Source organism: Chiloscyllium punctatum, chromosome 29, assembly GCF_047496795.1.
Source record: "Chiloscyllium punctatum isolate Juve2018m chromosome 29, sChiPun1.3, whole genome shotgun sequence".
Taxonomy (NCBI): domain Eukaryota; kingdom Metazoa; phylum Chordata; class Chondrichthyes; order Orectolobiformes; family Hemiscylliidae; genus Chiloscyllium; species Chiloscyllium punctatum.
The window spans coordinates 61,644,130-61,656,378 of record NC_092767.1 but is presented as its reverse complement, the minus strand read 5'-3'; the positions used below and the strand labels follow the sequence as shown (position 1 = coordinate 61,656,378).

The 12,249-nt window shown below is 42.8% G+C and overlaps 1 protein-coding gene across 3 annotated transcripts in view; it reads left to right on the top strand.

The window, feature by feature from the left end:
- The window catches only part of timm50 (translocase of inner mitochondrial membrane 50 homolog (S. cerevisiae)), a 164,507-nt gene that overhangs the window by 131,076 nt on the left and 21,182 nt on the right, over nt 1-12,249 (top strand). For all 3 annotated transcript variants that reach the window (XM_072549212.1, XM_072549211.1, XM_072549213.1), the window contains one exon: nt 5,856-5,954. In XM_072549212.1, the coding sequence (XP_072405313.1) occupies nt 5,856-5,954 (99 nt within the window). The remainder of the gene's footprint in view (nt 1-5,855; nt 5,955-12,249) is intronic.

Below are 12,249 nucleotides of genomic sequence, written 5' to 3'. Positions count from 1 at the left end.
AATCATCAGCAACAGCTGTCTCACTATTCAAGGATGGGATGGGACTTATTTAGGTTTGTGAGTTTCTGCCTTGGATCTACAAGTGACTGAGTAGGCTGATTCTCAACCTACAGATCTTTGAGCATATAGGGCATAGTGTTCCATGAGGTAGTGGGAATACAGGACTTGCTGTGTTTTCTTTCTGGCAATTTGAAAGTTGAAGAAACAGGACCTGGTGAAAGAAATGGTTTTTAGCCATCCAGACAGTATCTTGTCTCTCGTAGTTAAGTTTGAGGACTTTTGCCTGAATGCTTCTTGATCTAACTGCAAATCTGACTTCAGGAAGGGCACTAGTGTTTGTTCAATGAACCTCCCATTGAATTTGGAATACATGGCAGATGCTCTTCAATCTCAGTCACCTTTATGCTCAGACTAAATTAACCGCCATGAATGATTTCCAGTTCATAGGTGACTGTAGCCTTGTTTCTTCCAAACAGCATTAAATTTGCAAGTCACTCTTGATTTCTTCAACTCGAGATATAAGAAACTGTGCCTGTCCTTGAATGTTGCCAAAACAAAATCTCTCATTGACCCATGTTTGGTCAGCCAAATATTCAACTTCCTAAACCTGCTGAAAGGGAGAATCAAACTATATTGAGCATCTCTCATAACCTGGCAGTCAGTGCTGTCAAAAGGCTATCGTTGAGAATGAGATCCAAAGCTGGAACTGCTGTGCCAGCTCAGCCTTCTACAAACCGTGGCATCAAGTGTTTGACAACAAAGACCTCTGCAAGTCCTCAATAACCCTACTGTACAGAGCAGTTGTCATCATCATATTCCTGGACTGTGTAACAGCATCATGTAAGAGTGCTAGATAAATTCCGTCAGCCATGCTTGTTAGTTAATGAGAGCTTAATTTGAAAGAGTAAAGGCTGGCAACTGTGTTCTAAAGACATTTCCACTTAGTTTTTCACAGCAGGTTTCAATGTAGTTAAGAACTAATTCCACCCAGCTATTCACCCTTTTACCATCAGTCACTGAGAGAAGACAATGAGTCCATTTTTAATTAGACACAGCCCTGCTTATGCCTGGATTTTGTTGAGTTCCACTTTAGCATCCATGTAGCACATTGTCAGCTGATTATATATATTACATTCAAACCATGAAGGAGAATTAATGACCAAGTTTGGTGCATTGGATGGTAAGGAACCAGTATTAAGTTAGTGAGCATGTTTAAGAGCAAATGAAATTAAGCTTTAGGTGGGCGTTTGGCAAATGGGAGCCTGACAGAATGGTGGAGAAGTGCTTATCAAAGTAACAGAAGAATTTCAGTATCAGTGGGGAGGGAGGAGTGGGGAATGTGAAGGTGTGTTGTGGTTTAATAATGGATTTGATATGAACATGAAGCTCAGATCTGGGTTAAACAGGATTTTATTTGGCCTGCTTCAACCGAAGTGACACTGGTACTTGTAAATCAGTGCAGCTTATTATTGTTATACCAAACCGTTTCTCTTTTTTTATTTTTATTTTTTCTCTCTCTTTCCCTTATGTAAGTGTATCTTGTTTTTCTTGGATCTTTTTCCCTTTGTCCTTCAGCTGATTTTCTTTTTATTTCTCACAAATCCCTTCTCCCTCCTGTCGTCTTCATTAATTCTTTGCAAGCCAGAAGAATGCTGCTAGGTGACAGTATTTTTTTTAAGAGACATGATGCCACACCAGTGTTGAGAAAATCCCTGCCTAATAAAACATGAGATTTGGAAAAAAAAAACTCTGTTGCGACAGATTCAGTTTCACACGAGGCAGCTAAATTTCAACAATGTTCTTTCGAGCATGATTTGAAACTAGGTGAAGCAAATCAGATATACTTTTTCTGGAATAGATAATGATGAATGTGGATAGGTACCTGCCCGGCAGGTTTCTGCCTGTCTGTACAGCAAGACAGGTTTCTTTGCTAATTGCCTCATGCTTATCTCACTACTAAATTGCAGCATGCAAGCAGAGTCTACATAATTATTGCAGCACAAAATATTTTTTACTCTGTATTTCCCATCTGTTTAATAGTTCCAACAATAGTTGTTGATTTGAAGTCGTTGTTGTTCAGAATGCAGTTTAAAAACATGATTTTAATTATCATAGCATCATTGAGGTTTGCAGCACAAAAGTTCCCTCTGATCCATCGAACCTGTGCCATTCAAAAACGACCACCTAACTATTCTAGTCCTATTTTCCAACAGTGGCACATAGCCTTGTATACCTTGGCATCCCATGTGGACATCTAAGTAAATTTTGAGAATTTCTGCCACACTTATCCCAAATCCTTTCTTAACAAATTTATCTACTTATTCTGTTACCTTAAGGGACCAGTGGTCGTGCACCCTGTGGTCCCTCTGATACTCTGTGCTTTCTAGGATCCTACTATTTGGGGCAGCAAGGTGGTTCAGTGGTTACCACTGCTGTCTCTCACAATCTTTGGATTGTGCGAGTGAAACTGGAGCACCCGGAGGAAACCCACGCAGACGTGGGGAGAATGTGCAAGTTCCACGCAAACAGTCATCCAAGGCTGGAATCGAACCCAAGTCCCTGGTGCTGTGAGGCAGCAGTGCTAACCACTGAGCCACCATGTCACCCTAAAGAAACTATCTCTGACATCTGTCCTATATCTATCACCCCTCAATTCAAAGCAATGTCCCCTCATGCTAGCCATAGCCAAACAAGGAAAAAGGCTCTCACTGTCCAAGCTATCCAACCCTCTGATTATCTTATGTCTCAATTAAGTCACCTCTCAACCACCACCTCCAACAAAAACAGCCTCAAGTCCCTCAGCCTTTCCTCGTAAGACCTTCCCTCCATTCCAGGCAGCAGTCTCGTAAATCTCCTCTGAATCCTTTCCAAAGCTTCCACACCATTCCTATAATCATGTGCCCAGAATTGTATGCAATACTCGGCAAGTGTGGCCGCACCGGAGTTTTGTACAGCTGTAACATGACCTCATGGTTCCGAAACTCAATTCCTCTACCAATGAAAGCTAACACACTGTACGCCTTCTTAACAACTCTATCAAATTGGGTGGTACCTTTCAAGGATCTGTGTACCTGGACACTGAGATCTCTGCTCATGCACACTACTAAGAATCTTACCATTAGCCCAGTACTCTGCATTCCTGTAACTCCTTCCAAAATGAATCACCTCACACTTTTCCACATTAAACTCCATTTGCCACCTCTCAGCCCAGCTCTGCAGCTTAGCTTTGTCCCTCTGTTACCTACAATATCCTTTGTCACTATCCAAAACTCTACCAACCTTAGTGTCATCCGCAAATTTACGATTATGGAGAACCTTATCAAACGCCTTACTGAAATCTATATACACAACATCAACCACTTTACCCTCATCCACCTGTTTGGTCACCTTCTCAAAGAACTCGTAGCCACAGGTGAGGTGCTGGAAGACTGGAGGTTGGCTAACGTGGTGTCACTGTTTAAGAAAGGTGCTAAGGACAATCCAAGGAACTATAGACCAGTGAGCCTGATGACGGTGGTAGGCAAGCTGTTGGACAGAATCCTGAGGGACAGGATGTACGTGTATTTGGAAAGGCAAGGACTGATTAGAGATTGCCCACGCACAAAGCCATGTTGACTATCATGTCTCACAAACTTGTTTGAATTTTCTTTGAAGAAGTAACAAACAGGATTGATGAGGGCAGAGCAGTAGATGTGATCTATGGACTTCATTAAGGCGTTCGACAAGGTTTCCCATAAGAGACTGGTTAGCAAGGTTAGATCTCACCATTTGGATACGGAACTGGCTCAAAGGTAGAAGAGAGAAGGTGGTAGAGGAGGGTTGTTTTTCAGACTGGAGACCTGTGACCAGTGGAGTGCCATAAGGATCGGTGCTGAGTCAGCTACCTTTCGTTATTTATATAAATGATTTGGATGTAAGCAGAAGAGGTATAGTTAGTAAGTTTGCAGATGACACCAAAATTGGAGGTGTAGTGGACAGCGAAGAGGGCTACCTCGGACTACAATGGGATCTCAATCAGATGAGTCAGTGGGCTGAGGAGTGGCAGATGGAGTTAAATTTAGATAAATGCGAGGTGCTGCATGTTGGGAAAGCAAATCTTAGCAGGACTTATACGCTGAATGGTAAGGTCCGAGGGAGTGTTGCTGAACAGAGAGACCTTGGAGTGCAGGTTCATAGCTCCTTGAAAGTGGAGTCGCAGGTAGATAGGATAGTGAAGAAGGCATTTGGTATGCTTTCCTTTATTGGTCAGAGTATTGAGTACAGGAGCTGGGAGGTCATGTTCCAGCTATACAGGACATTGGTTAGGCCTCTTTTGCAAAATTGCATGCAATTCTGGTCTCCTTCCTATCGAAAGGATGTTGTGAAACTTGAAACGGTCAGAAAAGATTTGCAAAGATGTTGCCAGAGTGGAGGATTTGAGCTATCGGGAGAGGTTGAATAGGCTGGGGCTGTTTTCCCAGGAATGTCGGATGCTGACGGGTGACCTTATAGAGGTTTATAAAATCGTGAAGGGCATGGATAGGATGTCTTTTCCTTGGGGTGGGGGGCGGTCCAGAACTAAAGGGCATAAGTTTAGGGTAAGAGGGGAAAGATGGAAAAGAGATCTAAGGGGCGACTTTTTCCACACAGAGGGTGGTACGGGTGTGGAATGAGCTGCCAGAGGAAGTGGTGGAGGCTGGTACAATTGCACCATTTAAGAGGCATCTGGATGGGTATATGAATAGGAAGGGTTTGGAGGGATATGGGCCAGGTGCTGGCAAGTGGGACTAGATTGGGTTGGGATATCTGGTCGGCATGGACGAGTTGGACCAAAGGGTCTGTTTCCATGCTGTACATCTCTATTACTCTATAACTCAATAAGGTTTGTGAGGCACAACCTACCCTTCACAAAACCATGTTGACTATCCCTAATCAACTTATTTCTTTCCAAATGATTAAAAATCCTATCTCTCATAACCCTTTCAAACACTTTATCCACAACTAAAGTAAGGCTCATTGGTCTATAATTACCAGGGTTGTCTCTATTCCCCTTCTTGAACAAGGAAATTGCATTCCTATTCCTGTAAATAATAACGGCACAAAGATCAAGGCCAAAGGCTCGGCAAACTGTAGGGCTTCTATGAAATAGGAAAGTTTTAAATGTTTTCACTGGTCGAAAACCTTTAGTAATCAGAGAACACAGACTAAAGATTTAACCAGACAGAAAGATTAGTTTTTTCATCTGTAATGTGCTGTGATGATCAGAGTACACTTCCTGAAAGGGTTTTGGAAAGATTCAAAAGTAATATTTTGAAAAGAGAATTAAAGATGTGCTTAAAGGAAAGAACTTTGCAGGGCCATTGTTGAAGATCAGGGGAAGTAAGCCTAATTGGTACAACAACCTCTTGTGTTTTCTGATGCTAATATTGCTACTACAGTACAAATTCTGTTCGTGTCCCTTAATTTCAGACTGCAGAAATTGGATCTCCAAAGATCCAGGAGTGGCAGCTCTCCGATTGGTGGGAACAGTGGCATCAAACTAGCCGGATGCATCCTTTGGGGTCACCTGTATCTTTTGTTAGATAGCTTAGTAATATCTATGAACACTCTATTGTGGCCCCAGCTGCAAAGTCATGGGTCTTGCACAGCCAGCAATGTAAATTTTGTGTCTTTATTGAGGTGTATGACTTGATAACCACCTTCCTATTTGCTGCCATTGGCAAATCCCAGCAAGTTAGTTTCTTGATTGCAGTTGGTTGCAAACCACCAGCACCAGCCTCGTTTGATTCAAAACTATTTGTGTTAGATTCCAGTTTGTGCTAACTGAAATCAATCTTCATGGCAGTGCCTGACAGCTCTCTGTTTTTCTCTTACAGACGGCATATCCACTTATTGACAGTGTAGATCCACATGGATTCATAATGTATCGTTTGTTCAGGGACGCCACACGGTATATGGAAGGTCACCATGTCAAGGTAGTTTTGCCTTTTTGATTTTTGTACTAATACAGTTGGGTCTTTGCAACATGATGGTACAATGCTCTAAGAGGTTTGATTGTAAAACATTTAATTTGTCAGTGAACAATCATGACCACCTTGGTATGAGTCTTACTGGGCAATTCAGTTGTAGAGTGCTTAAACTGGTGAGGGAAAACTAGTTATTTCCAATTCTCCCTTCAACTCAAATAAAGGAATTTTCAGCTTTTTGCAGTGAGGTCCGTTGATTATATTGACTAAGAGGAACAGGTTATGGACTCTTTCACTGGCAGTTAAAATGAGGACCAAAACATGGCTGAGCAGGGTTTTGGCGTGAATTGGGCTGTTTTGTTAGATAGTTACCGTTTATATAAAGTAGATTTTATGGCTTCCATTCAAAGTGTCTCCTGAAAGAAGTTAAAATGTTGGAAGTTTCAGGATAAGAGACTCTCGATGCTGGAAATCTAAAAGAGAAGTGGGAAATGCTCAAATGGTCCAAAATATTCTGATAAGAAAGAAACAGTTGAGGTTTCACATTGCAATTCTGATGGAAGATTGCAATGGTGGATCTGAAATCTTCACTGTTTTTCCCTCCAAAAAGTTCTGTCAGACCTGCTAAATACTCCAGCAGTTCCAAAATCACAGTTATGCTCACCGCGAAGTGAATACCTAAGGAAGCTGTCAAAGACCGGAAATGTTGTGAAGAGATTGCTTGATGCCAGAGAAATGTTGCTGATTTTCTCTCAGCTGAAGTTTCAACTCTGTTAATTTTAAAGACTGCACACTGGTTAGAGATTCTCAAGAAGTCATTTCGGCAAATGTGCTTTGCTTTCCAGTTGCTGTCACTCCACAGAGTGACCATCTCTAATTCTCTTACCCTGTTAGCTTGATCATCATGTGTCATTCTGTCAATGTTCAGAGCTCAGTGAATTGAAGAAACCGAGATACCAGATACCTTAGGCAGGGAGTTTTCTGCCACCTCCTTCTGTTTACGATGCTCAGTCAGAAGCTTTTAGCCAAAAAGCAGATTTGTAGAGAGTATTTCTATAGGTCTCTGATCTGGCTATTTATCAGGAGTGGAAAATAGACACCAGGTTAGCTGGCAGTCACAAACTATGTTCATTGACTGGGGAACTGGGGTCCAGCAAAGGTTGGCACCTTCAGGTAAGGTAGTGACTAAACTGCAAAACAAAATCTTTAATGTTTCAGACATACACAAGTCTGTAACGGGTTAAAGCCCACAGCAAAGCTCTGTATCCCATCTGTCTGATGCGTTCTGCCATCAATTCCACAGTACCTGCAGCATAATATTTACAAAGCAAAGGTTTATCAAGGGGCAGCATGCGATGGTTTGTGAATTGCCCTATGCTCTGTAATCTGAGCTCCTCTGAAATGACCATGCCTACAATAGTATGTGTGGCCTGCATTACTGCAAGCCTTCTGCCTCGCCTCCACCTCCCATCTGTTGTTCCATGGCACCCAGGGAGTCTTTCGGAGCACACACCATCCCCTTGGGCCTCCTGAAAAAGACTGGGGTTTGCCGAAAGCAGCAGCAATGACAGACCTGCTGTGCAGTCAAGATTACGATAGTTTAAAGGCTGCTGGTGCTGTAACCACAGTGTTAGAGACTGATTCCCCAAAGGGCCTTTTTTATTTCCAGATGAAAGACATGGGTAGCTATAGCCACAAGTGCTTAATTGCATATCAGTGTCTCCGTAGTACGAGCGTTTGTGGCATTTTAGAAAATAATGTCAATGGTCCGAGTCTCTTGTTTGCCTCACTCCCTCAGTTTTTACTTTGGCCGTGCTAATGTTCTTAATACAAGGCTTTTTTAAATCCTGACTCCACTCTTCAGTATTTTTTGGTTTCAGGTCTTTCTTTTCTGTAATAAGTGCATTACTTCTGTTCTCGGGCAGGTTGAGAAACTTTGAGCTGTAATCCGGGTTAATTATTTGCCTTCATTCTGACTTCATCTTCTGGATTACAATGTTTGTTTAAAGTCCAACTCTAATTATAATACTCTGGGGAAGTGGGGGGGGGGGGGGGTAGCGGGAGTGGATGCAGATGCATGCATGATAAAGCTGTGGTGTAAAACCTAAGTTTGCCCAAAATGAGCCTGTTCATCTAAATGTAAATTATAATGCCAGCAATTGATCCTGATCATTTAATGAAAATTTATAGAAAATTTATACTGAGTCGGGTAGAGAAACACTTTCGCTGTGGGGTTCCTTCATCCTTTATGCTGCCTTTTTCTTGTAATAGTAATGTGGGCATTGCCATGTTTTGGTATCATGTAACATTGTCTTTTAATAGATAACATGGGCAGTGAATGTTGGCAGACTAACCAGAAAGATCACAACAGAGCATCATTTTTATTCCTTCTCATTACCTGCTTTTGCAACAGGATCATCCGATAACAATCTGGGACAAGAACCTTGGTTGATTACGTTGCCCCAAGTGAGATCAACTAATTTCATAGAATCACAGAATGATTATAACACAGGAGACCATTCAATCCATTGGTCTACACTCATGGAATACAGGGAGAACTAGCCATTTGGATACAGAACTGGCTCAAAGGTAGAAGACAGAGAGGGTGGTGGTGCAGGGTTGTTTTTCAGACTGGAGGCCTGTGACCAGTGGAGTGCCGTGAGGATCGGTGCTGGGCCCCCTACTTCGTCATTTACATAAATGATTTGGATGCGAGCATAAGAGGTACAGTTAGTAAGTTTGCAGATGACAGCAAAGAGGGTTACCTCAGATTACAACAAGATCCTGACCAGATGGGCCAATGGGCTGAGAGAGTGGCAGATGGAGTTTAATTCAGATAAAATGCGAGGTGCTGCATTTTGGGAAAGTAAATCTTAGCAGGATTTATACACTTAATGGTAAGGTCCTAGGGAGTGTTGCTGAACAAAGAGACCTTGGAGTGCAGGTTCATAGCTCCTTGAAAGTAGAGTCGCAGGTAGATAGAATAGTGAAGAAGGCGTTTGGTTTGCTTTCCTTTATTGGTCAGAGTATTGAGTACAGGAGTTGGGGGATCATGTTGCGGCTGTACAGGACATTGATTAGGCCGCTGTTGGAATATTGCGTGCAATTCTGCTCTCTTTCCTATCGGAAAGATGTTGTGAAACTTGAAAGGGTTCGGAAAAGATGTACAAGGATGTTGCCAGGGTTGGAGGATTTGAGCTATAGGGAGAGGCTGAACAGGCTGGGGCTGTTTTCCCCTGGAGCGAGGGAGGGTGAGGGGTGACCTTGTAGAGGTTTATCAAATCATGCGGGGCATGGATAGGATAAATAGACTAAGTCTTTTCTCTGGCTTGGGGGAGTTCAGACTTAGAGGGCATAGGTTTAGGGTGCGAGGGGGAAGGATGTAAAAGGGGCAACTTTTTCACACATCTGTGTCCAAATGGCTAGTTCTCCCTGTATTCCATGAGATTTTGCTAACCAGTCTCCCATGGGGGACCTTGTCAGTTGTCTTCCTGGAGTCCATATAGATCACATCTACTGATCTGCCCTCATCAATCCTCTTTGTTACTTCAAAAACTCAATCCAGTTTGTGAGACATGATTTCCCACGCAGAAAGCCATGTTGACTATCCCATATCAGTCCTTGCCTTTCCAAATACATGTACATCCTGTCCCCTCAGGATTCCCTCCAACAACTTGCCCACCGCTGGACGTCAGACTCACTAGTCTGTAGTTCCCTGGCTTGTCCTAACCATCCTTCTTAAACAGTGGCACCACGTTAGCCAACCTCCAGTCTTCCAGAGGTTGTGACTATTGATGATACAAATATCTCGGCAGGAGGCCCAGCGATCACTTCCCTAGCTTCTCACATAGTTCCAGGGGTGCACCTGATTAGGTCCTATGGATTTATCCACTTTTGTGTTTCAAGACATCCACCGTTTCCTCATCTATAATATGGACATTTTTCAAGAAGTCACCATCTATTTCCCTACATTCTATATCTTACATGTCCTTTTCACAGTAAATACTGATGCAACATACTCATTTAGTATCTCCCCTATCTCCTGTGGCTCCACACAAAGGCCGCCTTGCTGATCTTTGAGGGGCCCTATTCTCACCCTAGTTACCCTTTTGTCCTTAATGTATTTGTAAAAACCCTTTGGATTCTCCTTTAATTCTATTTGCCGAAGCTATCTCATGTCCCCCTTTTTGCCCTCCTGATTCCCCTCTTAAGTATACTCCTACTGCCTTTATACTCTTCTAAGGATTCACTCGATCTGTCCTGTCTATACCTGACATATGCTTCCTTCTTTTCCTTAACCAAGCCCTCAATTTCTTTAGTCATCCAGCATATTAAACTTACCAGCCTTTCCTTTCACCCTAATAGAAATATACTTTCTCTGGACTCTTGTTATCTCATTTCTGAAGGCTTCCATTTTTCTAACCGTCCCTTTACCTGTGCATGTCTGGCCCCCAGTCAGCTTTTGAAAGTTCTTGCCTAATACCGTCAAAATTGGTCTTTCCTCCAACTTAGAAGTTCAACTTTTCAATCTTTTTTTTCCTATCACTATTTTAAATCTAATAGAATTATGGTCACTGGACCCAAAGTGCTCCCCCACTTGACTCCTCAGTCACCTGCCCTGCCTTATTTCCCAAGAGTTGGTCATGTTTTGCACCACCTCTAATAGCTGTATCCACATACTGAATCAGAAAAATTGTCTTGTATGCACTTAACAAATTCCTCTCCATCTTAACCCTTAACACTATGACAGTCCCAGTCTGTTTGGAAAGTTAAAATCCCCTGCCATAACCACCCTATTATTCTTACAGATAGCTGAGATTTCCTTTACAAATTTGTTTCTTAATTTCCCTCTTAGGGGAGCTATAATACAATTGCTGCTGATGTGGTCCCCTCTAAACGCAGACTCTGGTACCAGCTCGCAGAGTATCTGCGGTCTGTATGCATGCTCCAACCCGACTTTCCAGTTGCCAGCCATTTTAATTCCCTCTCCACCCACTCCCCCCAGTGACATGTCCATCCTTGGACTCCTCCACTGTCAAAAGTGAGGCCAAATGTGAACGGGAGGATCAACACCTGATATTTCTGCCTTGGGAGCTTAGAGCCCAACTGCCTCAATATTTACTTCATTAGCTTCAAATTCCTTCCACTCCAGCCTTATCCCCTGTCCACCTTCCTGCCCTGCCCTGCCCATCTCCATCTCCATCTTCCTACTCACCCATTCACTCTGCCCTTTTCACTAACTAATCCAAATACCTTCCCTGCACCTCCCCCCAGCCACACCCCTCTATTTACTTCTGGGCTCCCCTCCCCTGCCCAATGCTGATAAAGGGTTTCAGCCCAAAACATTGACTTTCCTGCTCCTCTGATGCTGTCTGACCTGCTTGTGCTTTTCTAGTCTCTTGTCTATTGATGTCAGGTCACTGACCACAACATCAAACATTTTGGTTAGCTATGGAAAATGGTAATGAGAAATCTGGAGCAAAAAAATAATTGTGGCAGAAAATGCACTGCCTTTAAAGAAACTGGGTGCAGTCATGATTTTCCATAAGGGAGAAAAGTAGAGCTCCCTGGATGAAGGAAGTGATGGAGGGGAGAGTGAAACAGAGAAAAGGGTCATAAATGACGTACAAAAATAGAGTAGCAGTCAGACATTCAGTCCCTTGAGCCTGTGTCACCATTCAGTAAGACCCCAGTTGATCTGATAGTAACCTCATATCCACATTCCTACCTATTCTGGATTACATTCACCTTGCTTAACAAGAATCGATCTATCTCTGCCTTAAAAACATCCAAGAGCTCTGTTTTCATCATCTATGAAGTGGGTAATACCACGGAGAGCCAGGCTGAATATATAGAAAGTCCAAAGGCCCAGTGAGAAAACAAATAAGTGTGTGTGGAAGAAGAAGACAACTAACCTAAAAAGGGAATCACTAAGTTTTCTGTGAAGTATATAAATAGGAAGGGGCGCAGAGCTGCTCAATTACAGACTTGAAGCATGAAAGCAGAGGACGTGGCTGAGGAATTCAGAGTGCTTTGCATTTGTCTGTACCAAGGAAGATACTGCACACACCATCATGAAAGAGAAATTATTTAAAAGATGAGTGGCTTAGACATTGAGAACAACTGGGTCTTGGATAGGCTGTTTGGCACCTTAGTCAGCTCGGTGATTGGTTTGCAATGCATAATGATGCTTATTTGCACATTATCAATTCCCATACCAGTTTCTCAGTCTTGCCACTTACCTGGTGACGATTGTATTAAATTCACTGAGTCCCTCCCCCTCTCCCCCTCTCCCCCCTCTCCC